Source organism: Delphinapterus leucas, chromosome 11 (genome assembly GCF_059928025.1).
Source record: "Delphinapterus leucas isolate spDelLeu-1000000601 "Yukka" chromosome 11, BTC_Dleu_Yukka2, whole genome shotgun sequence".
Taxonomy (NCBI): Eukaryota; Metazoa; Chordata; class Mammalia; order Artiodactyla; family Monodontidae; genus Delphinapterus; species Delphinapterus leucas.
The window spans coordinates 77,008,740-77,027,102 of record NC_143139.1 but is presented as its reverse complement, the minus strand read 5'-3'; the positions used below and the strand labels follow the sequence as shown (position 1 = coordinate 77,027,102).

General features: G+C 36.4%; 1 protein-coding gene across 4 annotated transcripts in view; it reads left to right on the top strand.

Moving 5' to 3' along the window:
- Positions 1–6,882, top strand: part of NR2C1 (nuclear receptor subfamily 2 group C member 1) — a 39,805-nt gene extending 32,923 nt beyond the window's left edge. For 3 of the 4 annotated variants that reach the window (XM_089921139.1, XM_022562375.3, XM_022562373.3), the window contains 4 exons: positions 15–154; positions 1,743–1,880; positions 4,321–4,426; positions 6,570–6,882. In XM_089921139.1, the coding sequence (XP_089777265.1) occupies positions 15–154; positions 1,743–1,880; positions 4,321–4,426; positions 6,570–6,744 (559 nt within the window). In that variant the 3' untranslated portion in view covers positions 6,745–6,882. The remainder of the gene's footprint in view (positions 1–14; positions 155–1,742; positions 1,881–4,320; positions 4,427–6,569) is intronic. The other variant, XM_022562376.3, reaches the window with a different exon arrangement.
- Positions 6,883–18,363: the final 11,481 nt, after the last annotated feature.

Sequence of the window (18,363 nt, the reverse complement as noted above, 5' to 3'; positions counted from 1 at the left end):
TTTTGTTTTTATAGGCAAGAAAACAGTATATTATTGGTGAAAGCCTACTGGAATGAACTTTTTACTCTTGGTCTTGCCCAGTGCTGGCAAGTGATGAATGTAGCAACTATATTAGCGACATTTGTCAATTGTCTTCACAGTAGCCTTCAACAAGGTAAAAAGCACCTTACTTATTTCCTTTGCTAGGATATAAGGGGGGGCATCGGTTTTATAGTATTATGTTTAAAGTTAGGTATTAAAAGATACCAGCATCCTTTTTACTTTAGATAATTTTTACATTTTGATAAATTCATTCATTAATCACCCCAAAATAGTCTTAAATGAGAGCACAACAAAACTGAAACAAGCGTATTTAAGTGCTATTTCTGATCAGGCCTTGTGAATTTTTTGTACTTGGATATACATTCCAAAGAATCCAGGGTAAGTTATATAGAGATGATCAAATATTTATAAATGTATACTTCCAACCAGTTTTTTTTTTTTTTTGGTGGGGGTGCTGTGTTGGGTCTTCGTTGCTGTGCATGGGCTTTCTCTAGTTGCGGCGAGCAGGGGCTACTCTTTGTTGCGGTGCACACTCTTCTCATTGCGGTGGCTTCTCTTGTTGCGGAGCACGGGCTCTAGGCAGGCAGGCTCAGTAGTTGTGGCTTGTGGGCTCTAGAGCACAGGCTCAGTAGTTGTGGTGCACGGGCTTAGTTGCTCCACGGCATGTGGGATCTTCGCGGACCAGGGATCAAACCGGTGTCCCCTGCATTGGCTGGCAGATTCTTAACCACTGCACCACCAGGGAAGTCCCCCCACCAGTTTTTAAACTGCCTTTCTTCATTGTAGCCCTTTGAATCCCAAGATAGGCTAAACTTTTTTTTTTAGTCAATTCATCAGGATGTATTCTCTCACTTAAACGGTACTAAAGAGTCACAGAATAATCCTAAGTCTTTTTCCTTTTCTTGATGCCAAGGTGATTACAACTCCCATTCATTTGAGGAGACAGGCAGGCAGGCACTGATTTATAAATGTTTAGCTTCAGAATGGCTTGTGACTAACCAAGAAGGTGCCCCATCCTCAAGTGGGAAGAACTACTTTTTTGAGTTCAGGAATAATTTATAAGTTGAGAATTACATTTACTTCCTTTGCATATTCCATTTCCCATTGTTTTACATTATTTTTAAAATATCTGCTTCCTCCTCTTATTTAAGGGCAGAGAAATAACCTTAAAATCTCATCAACAGTAGATCTACCGGAAGGCAGTACTATATAAACACAATAAATTTTAAAAGTTATAAAATTTTATTTTACTCAGATTTTCTTTGATCTTGGCAGTATTTTTTGCTATTTGTTTTTGTTGTAGTAGTATGGGTAACTTAAAAATCTAGATGGTTTTGCTTATTTTTTTCAACCAATATAAGCTTAAATAAAATCCTGTTACCAAAATTTGAGTCTTTTGTACTTTGGTTGGTTGGCCAGTTTTTTAGTCTTTATAGCTTATCTTTTCAAAGGTATGTCTTGAAAGGAAACATTACATTTAGGGTATTTTATATTAACAGCCTGTTTTGTTTTTTCTTGAACAACGTCTGAAGATCATTAATTAGTTTCATTTAAACTTGCAGAGATACTGAACTTTAAACATTTTAAAAATTGGTTATGTACAGAGCTGGAAATTAGAAAGAAATATATTGGATAAAAATAGTCATGCATTTTTGCTGAAAATTAGAAGCTTTTGTTTGTTTCTTTGTTTTTAATTAAAGATAAAATGTCAACAGAAAGAAGAAAATTATTGATGGAACACATCTTCAAACTACAGGAGTTTTGTAACAGCATGGTAAAACTCTGCATTGATGGATATGAATATGCCTACCTGAAGGCAATAGTACTCTTCAGTCCAGGTATATAAACATTTACTTTTTCTTTAAAATACAGTGTTTGAGGATGTGGAGAAATTAGAACCCTCATGCATTGCTTGGGACTGTACATTGATGCAAAGTGGAAACAACCCAAGTGTCCAGCAAACGAATGAATAAACAAAATATAATATATAGATACAATGGAATATCATTCAGCCATAAAAAGTAATGAAATTCTGATACATGCCACCATGGATGAACCTTGAAAACAGTATGCAAGTGAAAGAAACCAGTCACAGAAGACCACATATTATATGATTCCGTTTATCTGAAGTGTCTAGAATAGGCAAATCTGTAGAGAGATTAGTGGCTACCAGGGACTAAGGAGAGGGGAGAGTGGAGAGTGACTGCTAATGGGTACAGTTTCTTTTGGGGTGAACAAAAATGTTCTAAAATTAGATTGTGGTGATGGTTGCACAGCTCTGAATATACTAAAAGAACTATTGAATTGTATACTTTAAATTGGTGAAATTTATGGATGTTAGACATCTGGGTATGAAAAGGAAAATTGAAGAAATCAGTGAAATGACATCATAGACTTTCAGTCCTGTTCAACACTTGAATGTTTAGATATATTTTGCTAGGCATCATTAAAAGGCAAAAAGAGAGGTGAGGATTGCTTTGTTAATGGGTTAAATTTCCAAACATCTTATTAGAGTTTCCAGCAAATAGAAAAATGGATCTCTTATCTTTCTGCCAGTTTCTGGTTTTCATGTATAGTAAAATGACAGTAAAGCTAACAATCAATTTTGGAATACGAAAAATTGACTGTTCTCTTAGGCTCTGTATTTTTTCATTTTGGTGTGTATTTCTGTTACTGTGTATGATAAAATTATCTGAGGAAACCTGCTTCTTACCTTCAATGATATCAGTAAGATAATTAAAGCTTTTTTGTACTATTTCTCCTAATGTTCAGATAAGTTAATAACATGTATCACCATTTTTGTCACAACCAATTTGCCACCTTCATTTTCCTTAAAATTGAAAGAACAGATTCAACAATAGAATTATAATGTAATTTTGTTTTACTAAGTATTCTATTTCTATTTGCTACTTTTTTTATTCTCTTCAGTCAGGGCAGCACTTTCCATATTTTAGGCATAAGTTTCATGAAATTCTTTTAACATTTACATTTTAGTAAAATATTTATATAGGTCATTTCATGTTGGTATATTCTTTTGATAGAGATGATGTTCAGAGTTTCATAATTTTATAAGTATTTTTTTAACCTAACCATGGTGAAAAGAAGGTTTTCTTACTAAAAAAAATATAGAATATAATCTTTGAGGGGTGGGTGAAATGGGTGAAGGAGGATCAGGAGGTACAAACTTCAGTTTATAAAATAAATAAGTCACAGTGATGTAATTTACAGCTTGGTGACAATAGTCACTATATTATAAACTTGAAAGTTGCTAGAAAGTAAATCTTAAAAGTTCTCGTCATAAGAAAAAAATGTTTTGCAACCTTGAATGTAACAGATGGTAACTAGACTTATTGTGGTGATCATTTTGCAGTGTACACAAATGTCAAATCATTATCTTGTATACCTTCAACAGATATAATGTATGTCAATTATACTTCAGTTAAAATATATATTATTTTAATTTAAAAAATTTTAAAGAATATAATCTGCAGATATTTCATTGGTTAAAAATACTTTCAGTACTGTATGCTAACACATATATATGGAATCTAAAAAAAAAAAATGGTTCTGAAGAACCTACGGGCAGGACAGGAATAAAGACGCTGACATAGAGAATGGTCTTGAGGACATGGGGAGGGCAAAGGGTAAGCTGGGACGAAGTGAGAGAGTGGCATGGACTTATATACACTACCAAATGTAAAATAGATGGCTAGTGGGAAGCAGCCGCGTAGCACAGGGAGATCAGCTCGGTGCTTTGTGACCACCTAGAGGGGTGGGATAGGGAGGGTGAGAGGGAGACGCAGGAGGGAGGGGATATGGGGATATATGTATATGTATAGCTGATTTACTTTGTTATATAAAGCAGAAACTGACACACCATTGTAAAGCAATTATACTCCAGTAAAGATGTTTAAAAAAAATACTTTTAACTAAGCTAAGTCATTTTTTTGTTTCTGTTGAAAGCAAACTGATCAAAATCCCTTCCACCACTTTTGGAATAGAAAAAGCTATTTATTTTATTTGAACCCAGTGGTTTCAGTTTTTATTAGATGTTAGAATACATGTATGAGATAAAATAGTTTTAAGGGTTTAAAGTACAATGCCTGGCGTTTAGTGGTTGGGTTATTAAATATATTATTTGTGGAATGAAAGAGCCACACATATGATGGGGCTTTTTTTTTGACTGAATTATTTTTCCCACCCCCTTCCATCTCCACTTGGTGCCTTATTAAATGAGTATTCAGAACTAAAGTAACAATATATTCCTTAATGTTTCAGATCATCCAGGCCTAGAAAACATGCAACAGATTGAGAAATTTCAGGAAAAGGCTTATGTGGAATTCCAAGATTATATAACCAAAACATATCCAGATGACACCTACAGGTATCTAGAAGTTAAATACTGTTTAATTAAATTCATCTTAAAATTTTTTGTGAATCTTATTTCATTATTTTCCATTCCAAGTGTAATTAAATTTAGTCAACTTTGACCTTTGAAATAGTTAATGCTATTAAAAGTGGTAGTGTATTGTTGCAAGTACTTTACATGTAATATTTTATGTAAGGAGACTTTAGCACAGAGAGGTTAAGTAACTTGCTCAAAGTCACACAATAAACAGCAGAGCCAGGTAGTCTGACTCTCACACCCCAACTCTTTCTTCAGTTGAAATAATGGATTTTATTAGTAAAAGGGATGAAAAATGGATGAATAATAAAACACCATTAGACTATTAGATAATTAATTTTGAAATTTGGCTTATGATATTTCTAACAAGGTATTTACCATTGTCCTTTCAGAAAAAAATCACTTTTTAAATAAACTCAATTTTTGAGTAACTAAGCATTTGGCATCAGAGCCAGAGTACGTGGGTTTGACGCCCGACCCTGTCACTTACTAGCAGTATGGCTTTGGGCAAGTTATTTAACTTCTGTTTCAGTTTCTTTACCTGTAAAATGCAGATAATGGTACCCACCTTTTAAAATTAGTATAAGGATTAAATCAGTTAATATATAGTCAAAGAGCTTAGAGTAGTGCCTTTTACAAAGAGGGCTATATAAATGTGTTAATAGTATTATTAATTTAACATACTTCAAACTTCATAACTTATTATATTTTACATATAATAATTTTTTACCTATGTTAAATAACATGTTTATAAGTCAGGTCCATCATGAAAATCAGCTGTAGTTTATCTAACCAGTTTTCCTATGCCGCCTCCTACCAATTCTGTGTATATAGCTCAGCTGGTGGGAACAGACAGGAAATGAGTAGTTTGAGCAGTGGAGTGCATGGCTACAGAAAGGTTACTTAATTCTGGGGCTGCTGGTTTCACTTGTTCTCAAGTGTTAGAGTCGAAGGCCTTAGAAAAGAGGAAGGATAAATGTGCCACCAACTTTTCAGAAAGGTGGTTCTTTTGGTGTTGGTTTTGTTACGATTTTTTTTTTCAATTTTTTAAAGTTTCAAAAGTTGTCTTATACCTCATTATACAAATAAATACAGTATTTAAAATGTTCCTCCTTTTTGACATAACAGCTGCTTGCTGATCTCTGTTTGATTAGGTTCCAGGTTCTTGGACCTCTGGAACTCTTTCTTAGTTCTTACATTCCTAGTTATTTTAAAATAATACATTACCTTTAGATAGCAGTTTTCAGCTTATAATGTACTTTCACACAAGACATTGTCCTGCCTTTAAGAACCTCACTAGCACAGAAACTGGCAAGGATCATTTTGTTGATTGTCACAACACTGTGAAAGAGACAGGGAGTGATGGCTTACATGCATTCACATAGCTAAGGGGTAATTGAATCAGGATTTGGATCTAATGGTTTTGATTCCATAATTTATGCTCTTCCCAGTAATAACAACTATTGCCTATTTTACTATTCCCAGTACTTTTTTGAAAAGCAAAACCAAGAAAACTGTAATCATTGAGCCTCATGTATCCTGATAACATAAAACATTGCTGTTCTTATAACCTCGAATGAGCTCCTAAGCTGTTAAATTTATAACTTGATCCACAGTTTAATAACTTAGTTCCATGGTCCGTAAAACCAACTGGAGGTAGCACAGCATAGCAGTTAAGAGCAAGGCTTTCCAATGAAGTCTGACAGACTGAATATATATCCAGGTGATTGTCATACACTCTAAGGCTTGAGAATACTAAAGGTTTTATTTTATTTTTTTAATTTTTTTGCGGTACGCGGGCCTCTCACTGTTGTGGCCTCTCCCGCTGCGGAGCACAGGCTCCAGACGCACAGGCTCAGCGGCCACGGCTCATGGGCCTAGCCGCTCCACGGCATGTGGGATCTTCCCGGACCGGGGCACGAACCCGTGTCCCCTGCATCGGCAGGCGGACTCTCAACCACTGTGCCACCAGGGAAGCCCTAAAGGTTTTATTTTAAGTTCTGAAAACTAGATCTTTATTAAATTAGGCCACAGACAGTATTCATGCAGAAATTACTTATATCTTTCTACTAAATCAGTCTTTGATTTACAGCCTTGTTCCCCCTTCCTTTTGTCTTTTGAGGTTGTCCAGACTACTACTCAGATTGCCAGCTTTGAGGTTGATGAACGCTACTATCACCGAAGAATTGTTTTTCAAAGGTCTCATTGGCAATGTACGAATTGACAGTGTCATCCCACATATTTTAAAAATGGAACCTGCAGATTATAACTCACAAATAATTGGTCACAGCATTTGAAAGCTGAGATCTCAGTTTAAACTGATTGTTCTTTCTTACTGGAACACAAGAAGACACCAAATTGAACTCATTGCTTCCAGGGCATCTGGAAGTTTTTACTTTAAAGAGTAACCAAAAACCAAGATATTTTTATCTTCCTTAAGAAGAATTTTTGAAGTGACTAGGCAGGTAGCAGGAATTAGAATTTCCCTTCCTGTCTTATTTGAGTGAGTAAGAAATACTATGAATTTATTCTTGGCTGAGATGACACCTAGAGCCATCACCTCTTGACTAATATCTCCTTTTATTTTATAAAACAAATAAATAAGTCTCTCTTTTTTTCCCAGAATTGTGTTCTATTCATGTTTAACTTCATTATGAACTACTACAAACACTTAATGGTCAGAAACCCCTAAAGAGGATTTTCTTGCATTTTACTCTTCTATATTATAATCTGTTTGTTTTAATTACCTGTCAAAAGAAGATTATTTTATGCTCAGTGGTATAATGATAACATTAGAACTATAGGAAATAATAAGTGAATATAGGTATTTTTTTGTCTTTTGTAAATATCATGGCACCATTAGCATATATCATTCTCATTGCTGGCAATGAGACATAGGCCATTTGTGATCCTTTTAGTGTTGTATATTATTAGTTATAAGCACTTTTTATTTATGTATGTAGCAGAAAATTGTTTTTGAGAATAAGAGGGTTCATGTTTTAATATTTTTGGTTTACTGTGTTATAAAAGTAGCAGAGACTGATTGAGCCCCAAATGTTTCAATATTTCAAAATAGATATTAAAATTGTTGCTCTTCCATTCCACAGAAAGCATCTATCATCTCTCCCTCTTTTCTGACCTGCATTTGTAGTTTCCTGACCCTTCTATGGGTTTTAAACAATTTCTTTTAGGTCATTAGAAATACCTACTTTGTGAAATAATGGATTTATTGCAGCCAATCTATGTTTTCAAGATGAGTTAGACAATTATTTTAAAGCAATTGATAATTTTTTAAGACTTCAGGTTTTTAGCATATAAAGGAATATGCACTGATTTTTCACTGTAAAGTGGGGAAGGGCTGTTTTAACAATAGTATGAGCATCAGCCTGAAGCGCTGCCTTGTTACTACCACAGCAGAAGCATTTTAGGCTCCTTGGATGTCTTCCACAGTAATGTTTTACTTAGCAAAACCTAATACTGTTAAATATTTCTTTGCTATAATTTCATGATGAATTATTTTGGTATGTCTATTTGTTGGCTTTTTTTTAAATATGGAGATTTTATTGCACTCAGAGTACATTTTTTATAAAGATTTTTGCAATAGAAGAGAAGCAGAATTTGGGGGAAGGGTATGGATTTTACTAATAGTTACTTTATAGTAAATAAGAAGTTTTAAAGTATCAATTTACAGTCTTTATCAACTTATTAAGGGAAACATTTTTCCCTATTTAAAACATGAATTTTGTCAACAGGTTTATTTATAATTATCAGCTGGGAAAACTACATTTAGTACAAAATACTTAGATGGAAAAATCAGTAGGTTTATATCTTTATAAACCCAGTGAAGTAAGCCAGGGATTCAAGAAAAAATTCTTTTAAATAATGTACTAATGGTTAATTAAGATACATGTTTCAGGTATTTTTCCTGATTATAGTTATATTTGGAAGTGTTTTTTAAAACTATATTAAAATGTGACCTGCATTACAAATTTCTGTTTTCTGCCAATATATTTGATTTCAGAGTCCTGTTTCTTCAGTGTTTGGTCATCCTTTTGTTTGTTCCATTGTTAAGAAATCTCTGGTAAGATTTATTACAGTACTTTCAGGAAGGGAGGAGTATGGAAAACATTTTTCATATCCCAGTATTTTAGGATGATTTACAATTCAGTTTGAAGACTTGCAAATATTGCAGTTTGACTATTCCTTAAAAATCTTTCTCTCCTGAAATCTCAGTAAAGTGTAACCACACAATGACAAATGAAACAGGAGAGAAGAAATCAAAGGATAAGAGAGTTGAATAAATTTTTGGAAAACAAAATGCAGGTAAAGACAGACTGACTTAACAGAGCCAGAACCAAGGAAACTGAATGCCTGCAAAAGGTGGTACATTGAGAAGAAGCCAGTATACCAATGTCCAGAAACAACGTTCAGTACCCGGAGGATCCAAGTGCTCATTTTCAGAGATGGTACTTGGGGCATAGAAAAAGGATTGGTTGCAAATCTGTTGACAGAATCATTGAACTATCTTTCTCTATGCTTACTTAAGTCAGGTGACCAGTTTCTTTCTTTCTTTTTTTTTTTTTCTTCTTTTTTTGGCCACGGCATGTGGGGTCTTAGCTCTCCCTACCAGGGATCACATCCATGTCCCCTACAGTGGAAATGCGGAATCCTAACCACTGGACCGCCAGAGAAGTCTCCAGGTGACCACTTTTAATCCTTCAACCTTTTCAAGCAGGAGGCCAGAGGTTAATAACCTTGAGTAACTAAACCAGAAGATCATAGGATTTATAGGATACCAGGGATAACAGAAGGCTTGGATTAGATAGTGTTGAAAATACGGATTAAGTGAAAGTCTGCATTGAGTATGGGTGCCCTAAGCATGTTCCCAGAATGCTGCCTACTGGGTATAGGCTTCTCTGCCAGGATTCTTCTCTTTGGAGAAACTAATCGACCCCAGAGAAAAGATCTCCAGACACTCGCTTTTGGTTGTGCCTTGATAAGAAGACTACTTGCCATTTTATCACTCTTCAGTGAATCCCAGTATTTCCAAGTCATATATGTCATGAGGTTTCCATTCAGCTTTCTAGTGCCTACTATTAAATATGAACATAGAACCAGGATCATCAGATATTTGAGGAAAATTTCTAATACATAAGAGATCAGATATAATCTGATGGGTGGGGGCAGATACAATGCAGTGATCAGTAAAGTACCCCCAAATATAATTAATATTTTGAAAGAAAGTAGATGTATTCATTAAATGAAAACAGTATGCTTTGAAAAGGAAAAGGAAAATGTGGAGCAAATTTTCTGGAAATTTAAAATGATAGCCAAAGCAGTTCATTAGAAGGGTTGGAAGATAAAATTGTTGAGGAACGCACCCTGGAAGTACAGTTGACCTTTGAACAACACAGGTGTTAGGCATACAACCAACTGCAAATCCTGTAGTACTATAGTATGTATTTATTGAAAAAAATCTGCGTGTAAGTGGACCCACACAGTTGAAACCCGTGTTGTTCAAGTGTCGACTGTATAACCAAAAGACAAAGAAATAGAAAATGAGAAAAGACAAAATGAGAGAATCAGAGCAGGATGGCTAACATTTTAATAGTAAGAATCTAAGAGAAAAGACTTGAAGTAAGGAAATTACTAAATAACACAAGAAAAGTTCCACAGGACTTGTGCCTCTTAGGCTGAAAGATTGACCCGTTAAATGAAAGAAGATCCATACCATTCTTGAAATCAGAACAGTATAATCAAAGAAGATAATGTATTGCTGCTTCTAGCAGTATTGTGGAATAGATACCCTGAAGGCCTCTGATCTATTGCTGGGCTCACAAGAAGTGGCATGAGTTCTCAAAGAAGCTAAGGTTGTTGCAGGTCACGAACCCTCCCTGGTCCTGGCAGAAGCAAATAAAAATCTCAGGAGAAAACATTCATAATTTAGATCAGAGTTTTGCACACTTTTCTGTAAAGGGCCAGAATGTCATTATTTTGACTTTGAGGACCTTACCATGTCTGAAGCAACTACCCTGCTGTTGTGCAAAAGCAGCTATATAGACTATACATAAATGAGTGAGCATGGCAGTGGTCCAATAAAACATTTACAAAATCAGGTAGTGAACTGGACCTAGCCCTTGGGGTGTAGTTTGCTGAACTCTAATTTAGAACCCCAACTGTCACAGATTAAGCTCAACCAAATATGAGCTCACAAAATTATCAAACTCACAAGGAAACAAGCCACTTGAGTGAGCCAGCAATAAGCAATATATATGGACCCTGAATGATAATGTTAGATATTGAAATTGTACATGATTATAACTGCACATGATATGTCTTAAGAAGAAAAAAATGGAATCAAAATATAAGCAAGAAACAGGAACAACAAAGATGACCAAACAGACGTTAAAGCAAGCAGAAGCAACATTTAGAAATTTTAAAAAACTTGGTGAAATCTTAAAAATCAATCCATGGTGAAAGACTATGCCTTCAACACATACATGATTCAAACCCCTTCCTAAAACTACATTGAAGCACAGCCAAGGATTTTTTTAAGGCATTATCTCATATACACAAAAATACTGTCAGAGAAATGAGAGCCACAATATTTTGAAAGCTGGAAAAAATATTAGCTGTGATCAACTCAGCAGACTTAGCTTCAGTGGGGAAATCTGAGAAGCAACCTGATTTGCACCCAGTTTGGCAATACCAAGTGTAGAGTGTATGGAGCAACCCTTGTACATTGATGGTGGCAGTGTCGGTTGATAACAATCATCTCCAGTCATTTTACATTATATAGTAAAGTTTAACATGCATGTATCTGTTACTTGCCCTAGAGAAACTCTTATGTGTGTATCATGAGGCATACAAAAATGTTCATGTTCGCATTGTAAGAGCAAGAAAACAGTCTGTACTACTTCTGGAGGAGTAGGAGCAGGATGCAAACAGGGTAGGACATACAAGGGGCTACCAGAGTGTACGTGGTGCTCCAGTTCTCTATTGCTTTGTAACAAACCACCCCAAAAAGTGGTGGTTTAAAACAACAAAATGTATTGTGCTCTAATCTGCGAGGTCAGAGCTTGGCAGGGACAGCTTATCTGATCCATGCAGCCACAGCTGCGTCAGCTCAGTGGGCAGGGGTTGGAATCTTTGGAATCACTCACACATGTGTCTGGAAGACACGTAGTGGCTATCTGCTGGGACTTCAGGTGAGGCTAAAACCAGAAGGCTTTAATATTGGCTCTGATTTCTGCATCAAAGATGTCACAAAGCTCTGTGCAGAAGTGGCAAACTCCTAGAAGAGTATGTGGAACCAGAAGTGTTGTAGCCATTTTTAGAAAAGGATGTATCTCGGCAGCCTCACTAGAAGCCCAGTATAGACAAAGGCTTATCTTGACAAGATTTGCTGGTTTGTATGCCTTTTTTCTAATGGGGTTCCTTTATAAATTGATACATAAGAAACTGCAAGAAGTTAATTGTGTCATCTTGGGCTAAAAGATACAGAACAGTGCAAAGTATAAAAGGCTTTTGGACCTTCAAACTTCTGTGGGCAGGAAGAAAGATGAAAAAACTACTCAGCTACAGACATGGGCTCCATTTTGTGAGAAATGAAGGGTAATTTCCACGTGGCTTTTGGGGCAAGTGTTGATATAGAGAGCCAGTGGAAACCAGAGAGGTAGAGCTGAGTTTAAATTCTAGCTGTGTCATTTTGTAGCCATATGATTTCATCATATTCATAATAAAATACCATAAACTGGGTGGCTCATAAACAACAGACATTTGTTTCCTCACAGTTCTGGAGGCTGGAAGTTCAAGATCAGGGAGCCAACATGGTCAGTGAGGTTCTTGTAAAGGCCAGCTTGCATGTTGCAGAATGCTGACTTCCTGCAGTGTCCTCCCATGGTGGAAAGGGCTAAGGAGCCTCTTTTAAAAGGCACTACTACCATTCATGAGGGTCCGCCCTTATGACTTAAGTATCTCTCAAAGGCCCCACCTACTAATACCATCACCTTTGGGGGTTAGAATTTCAACATGAACTTTGGGGAGACACATCCAGACCACAGCACTCAGAAACCAAGCAGCATTGCTTCCATATAATTTTATTCATTGAGGCAGACACAAAGGCCTCCCAAATTCAGGGGGAAATAAACTGTTCCTCTTGATGGGGAATGGCAAAATTCTGGAAGTGTATAGGGAACCAGAATTTTTTTGCAGCCATTTTTTAAGAAAATCTGTTACAGATAGTATTATATTTCTTAAGCTTGGTTGTACATTCTTAAGATTAAATAGACTTAGACTTTATTACTTTTTTTAAATAAATGTATTTTATTTATTTTTGGCTGCGTTGGGTCTTCATTGCTGTGCACGGGCTTTCTCTGGTTGCAGTGAGCAGGGGTTACTCCTCATTGCGGTATGCGGGCTTCTCATTGTGGTGGCTTCTCTTGTTGTGGAGCACGGGCTCTAGGCACGTGGGTTCAGTAGTTGTGGCTTGCAGGCTCCTTAGTTATGGTTTGCGGGATCTAGAGTGCAGGCCCAGTAGTTGTGGTGCACGGGCTTGGTTGCTCCATGGCATGTGGGATTTTCCTGGACCAGGGCTCGACCCTGTGTCCACTGCATTGGCTGGCGGATTCTTAACCACTGAGCCACCAGGGAAGCCCTAGACTTAGACTTCAGTATGTATTATTCACGATATTTGATAAAAAATAAATAAGCCTTGTTTAAAAAAATTAGGTAATTTTAGACCTTCACATCTCCAAAATTCCCTGTATCCAGGGGAGAGAAGTAAGTTCTTGAGAAGTTGTAAGCATAAACTGGCCCTTACATGGATACGTACCAAAAAATTCAGTGAACTATATTGGAGAATGGGACAGAGTGTGTGTGTGTGTGTGTGGCAAAACAGCTAAGTCCTTGTCTTCTATGTTGGGAAGTCAGATAATGCCTAAAATCAGAAAAATCTAGAAATAATATAAGCATGTAATTTTTAGATATGGTAGTGAATATAAGATAAACAAAACAAAACAAAAAAAGATAAGCAACTAAAGAGTTGAAACAATTCCCAACTGTTTTAGGGAGTTGGAAATTGGGTCCAGAGGCAGACCTTTATGATTCTTTCAACCAAGTACATATGTTCAATGGACTGAATTTAAAAGAAGAAAAATAAATGGATGAGCTAAACAGCAGATTAGATTGCGGAAGATAGAATAAAGATTTCTGGCATTATTTTTGTTCACATGAGCAAGGCAATATTATCTGAATGGATTCTGCATATCTCTTTGGCTTTTTTTTTTTTTTTGGCTTTGTAGTAATATTAAGTCAATGACAAAAATCAGAACAAGATGTTATGTAAAAGGAGCAATCAGACATCAAGAAAGAGTCCTTGAAATCAAAACTATCAGCATTGAACTGGGGAAAAAATTCTGTATCAAGACTGAATATACTGTACCTAAATAAGAAACAAATTAGTGAACTGGTACATAAAGGTGAAAAAGTGGCTCAGAATGTAAACCACAAAGGCGGAAATGGAAAATATGCAAGTAAAGTTAAGAGATATGACAGATCAATCCAGAAGGGCCAGTGTTTACCTTATATCCAGATTCTGAAAAGAAGAAACAGAAGATGGAGTGGGAAAATTATTGAAAGAACAATTTCTATAACTAAGAATGACCCATCTCCATAAAGACAGTGTTGAATTCCAACAAGGATCAACCAAAAAAAGCCCAAGATAAATCCTCATGAAATTTCAGAACTTTAAAGAGAAAGAAATATCTGAAAAACACATTTCTTGAAATGGAATAAGTATCAGATTGGCAGCAAGATTCTTATCAACTATATTAGATATTAGAGGTCAATGTACCAATGCTTCCTAAGTTATATGGAAAAATCATTTTGAACTTAGAACTCTATGTCTAGGTAATAAAGAGATAAATTTTATTTCCAAAATGCATTTTTGGGAAAAAGAATGCCTCAATAATGTACTCCACCAAAACAAATAAAAACAAAAACAAGCAAACAAATGATGGCATTCTAAGAAAGAAAAGTATGTAGGATCAAAGATGTAGTAAGATTCATTCACCTAGAAGCACAGGATAGGAAATCAAAATAATCTGTGAAAACTTTATTCAAGAAGGCATATGCCTCTTCTGTTATTAAGAAGTAATTTATCAAACTAACATTTATTGAGAACTAGAACTGGGTTAAGTGTTTTTTGTGCCTTCTCTTTTTTAATCCCCACAAAGTTCCTTGAGGTAGGTAGTATTATTAGCCCTGTGTTACAAATGAGTAAACTGAGGTTTATAGATGCTAAGCAACGTGCCCAATATAGCTAGCTAGGAAGTGATAGAGCTAAGGTTTGAACAAGTAAAAAACCCTAGGGAAGGTCTCCCTAGAGAAATGGCTGATTGTAGATCTAGGGCAGGAGACATACTTTCAAGGTAAGTATAGAGACATCTCACACCAGAAGGAAGAAAGCTAACAAAAATCACTGGGTTGTGTCTCAAGGACTCAAGCATCAATCTGAAGAGCTTTCTAATTGCCAGAGATAAGATAACTTGGTAATTAATTAGAATAGTAGCTGTAATAGATTGCAACATAACATATTTAAATCCATGAGTTCATAATGATACTTTGAAAGTTCTAAGGACATGGTAAACACAAAGAAAATACCTATAGAAGATACACAGAAAAAAATGAGAAAGTAATCAAAGTAAGTCACTACAAAAAATAAAACACAAAGTAAGGCAGCAAGAGAGGAAAAGAACAAAATAACAAGACACGCAGAAAACAATTAACAAAATGGCAATAGTAAGTCCTTCCCTATCAGTATTTACACCTCAAGAAAATAGAAAAAGAACAAACCAAACCCAAAGTTAGCAGAGGGAAGGAAGTAGTAGATTAGAGCAGAAATAAATGAAATAAAGAATAGGAAAAAAATCAGTGAAACTAAGAGGGTTTTTTTAAACATTTTTAAAATATTTATTTATTTTGGCTGTACTGGATCTTAGTTGCAGCACATGGGATCTTTGTTGTGGTATGCGGTCTTCTTAGTTGTGGCATGTGGACTTCTTAATTGCAGCATGCACATAGGATCTAGTTCCCTGACCAGGGCCCCTGCATTGGGAGCGTGGAGTCTTACCCACTGGACCACCAGGGAAGTCCCAAGACTTGTTTTTTTTAAAAGATCAACAAGTTTAGCAAACCCTTAGCTAGACTAAGAAAAAAATAAAAGACAACAAAAATCAGCAATGAAAGGGAGACATTACAACTGATGCCACAGAAATATAAAGGATTTTAAGAGTCATTATAATGCCAACAATTACATGCCAACAAACTAGATGGATAAATTCCTAGAAACACAACCTACCAAAACTGAATCTTGAAGAAATAAAAAATATGAATGGACCTGTAACTATCAAGGACATTTGATAAGTAATAAAAATCTCCCAATAAAGAAAAGCCCAGATGGCTTCAAACAAAGATAGAGGCCTCACATTTCCTGATTTCAAATTTTATTACAGGGCTACAGTAATCAAAACAGTATGGTGATCAATGCAACAGAATAGAGAACTCCAAAATAAACTCTCAAGTATATGGTCAAACGATCTTAAACAAGGATGCCAAGGATACCCTATAGGTAAAGGATAGTTCTTCAGCAAATGGTGTTGGGAAAACTGGATATCCACAAGCAAAGGAATGAAGCTGAACCCTTACCTTACGCCAAATATAAAAATCACTCTGGGGGCTTCCCTGGTGGCGCAGTGGTTGAGAGTCCTCCTGACGATGCAGGGGACACGGGTTTGTGCCCAGTCTGGGAAGATCCCACATGCTGCGGAGCGGCTGGGCCCGTGAGCCGTGGCCGCTGAGCCTGCGCGTCTGGAGCCTGTGCTCTGCAACAGGAGAGGCCACAACAGTGAGAGGCCTGCGTACCACAAAAAAAAAAAAAAAAATCAAAGTCAATGAAACACTATACATAAAACAGAAAACTATAAAACTCCTAGAAGAAAACTTATGGGAAAAGCTTCATGACATTGGATTTGGCAATAATTTCATGGGTATGACACCAAAAGCAGAGGCAACAAAAGCAAAAATAGACAAATATGGGACTATATCAAACTTAGAAACTTCTGCACAGCAAAGTACAACAGTGAGAAGGCAACTTACAGAATGAGAGAAAATATTTGCAAACCATGTATCTGATAAGGGGTTAATATCCATAATATATAAGAAATCCTACAAGTCACCACCACCACCAAGAACAACAACAAAAATTTTTTTAAGGAGCAAAGAATTTGAATAAACATTGCTCCAAAGAAGAAGTACAAATGGCCTCAAGCATATAAGAAGGTACTCAACATCGTTCATCATCAGGGAAATGCAAATCAAAGCCACAGTAAGATATCACCTTATACCCATTAGGATGGCCACTATCAATAAAAAAACAGAAAATAACAAGTGTTGGTGAAGACGTGGAAAAATTGGAACTCTTCTGCATTGTTGATAGAAATGTAACATGGTGCAGCCATTATGGAAAACTGTGGAGCTTCTTAAAAAAAAAAAGAATTACTACATGATCCAGCATATGTGATATGTGTGTATGTATGTGTACACACACACACACACACACACACTTCTGGGTATATATCCCAGGGAATTGAAAACAGGATATAGAAGAGATATTTGCACTCCCATGTTCATTGCAGCATTATTTGCAATAGCCAAGAGGTAGAAGCAACTAAAAACACCCATCAAAAGATGAATGGATAAAGAAAATGTGGTATGTACACACAGTGGAATATTATTCAGCCTTAAAAAGGAAATCCTGTCACATGATACAACGTGGATGAAACTTAAGCCAGTTGCAAAAAGACAAGTCCTACATGATTCCATTTATAGCAGGTATCAAACATTTAGAAAGTAGAATGGTGGTTTCTGGGGGTTGGGGGTAGAGGGGAAGGGGAGTATTGTTCTATGGGCACAGAGTTTCAGTTTTGCAAGATGAAAAATAGAGATCTGTTGCACAACAATGTGTACATAGTTAACACTATTGTATACTTAAAGACAATCAAGGTGGTAAATTTTATGTTCTGTGTTTTTTGCCACACACACACACACCCCTCAAAGATGCTAGGAAACCAAATTGTAATTTTGAAAACTGTTAAATAAGGGAGAGAATCATGCATCTTTCCTGCCTTTCCTGTATGAACTGTATTTCAGGAACCAAACAGTTGAGGGGTTTTCTCTTTATAGATTTGTAGCTAATAAATAAAGAAGGAATGAAATTATTTAGGCAATGCTCAGCAGTGGCTGCTACAATCACAGGAAATGAAACAAGCAGACACCCTGTGTACTTCTTAATAGAAGGATATCATCACCTATGAAAATGTACTTAACAACTAAAAAAAGAACCCAGGGCTTCCCTGGTGGCGCAGTGGTTAAGAATCCACATGCCAATGCAGGGCACATGGGTTCGAGCCCTGGTCCGGGAAGATCCCACATGCCACGGAGCAACTAAGGCCGTGAGCCACAACTACTGAACCTGCGCTCTACAGCCCGTGAGCCACAAGTACTGAAGCCTGTGAGCCACAACTACGGAAGCCTGTGAGCCACAACTACTGAAGCCCGCGTGCCTAGAGCCCGTGTTCCGCAACAAGAGAAGCCACTGCAACGAAAAGCCCGTGCAAAGAAGAGTAGCCCCTGCTCGCCGCAACTAGAGAAAGCCTGCACGCAGCAATGAAGACGCAATGCAGCCAAAAAAAATAAATAAATGTATATATTAAAAAAAAGAACCCAAATTTTGTCAAGCATCTAGGTTTAATTACTAACATATGGAATACAGGGGATAGAGGAACACAGGGACACAATCAACAAAATCCAGACAGTGGAAACTCTACAGGAGAAATTACCAGTTTCTTTGTCAAATA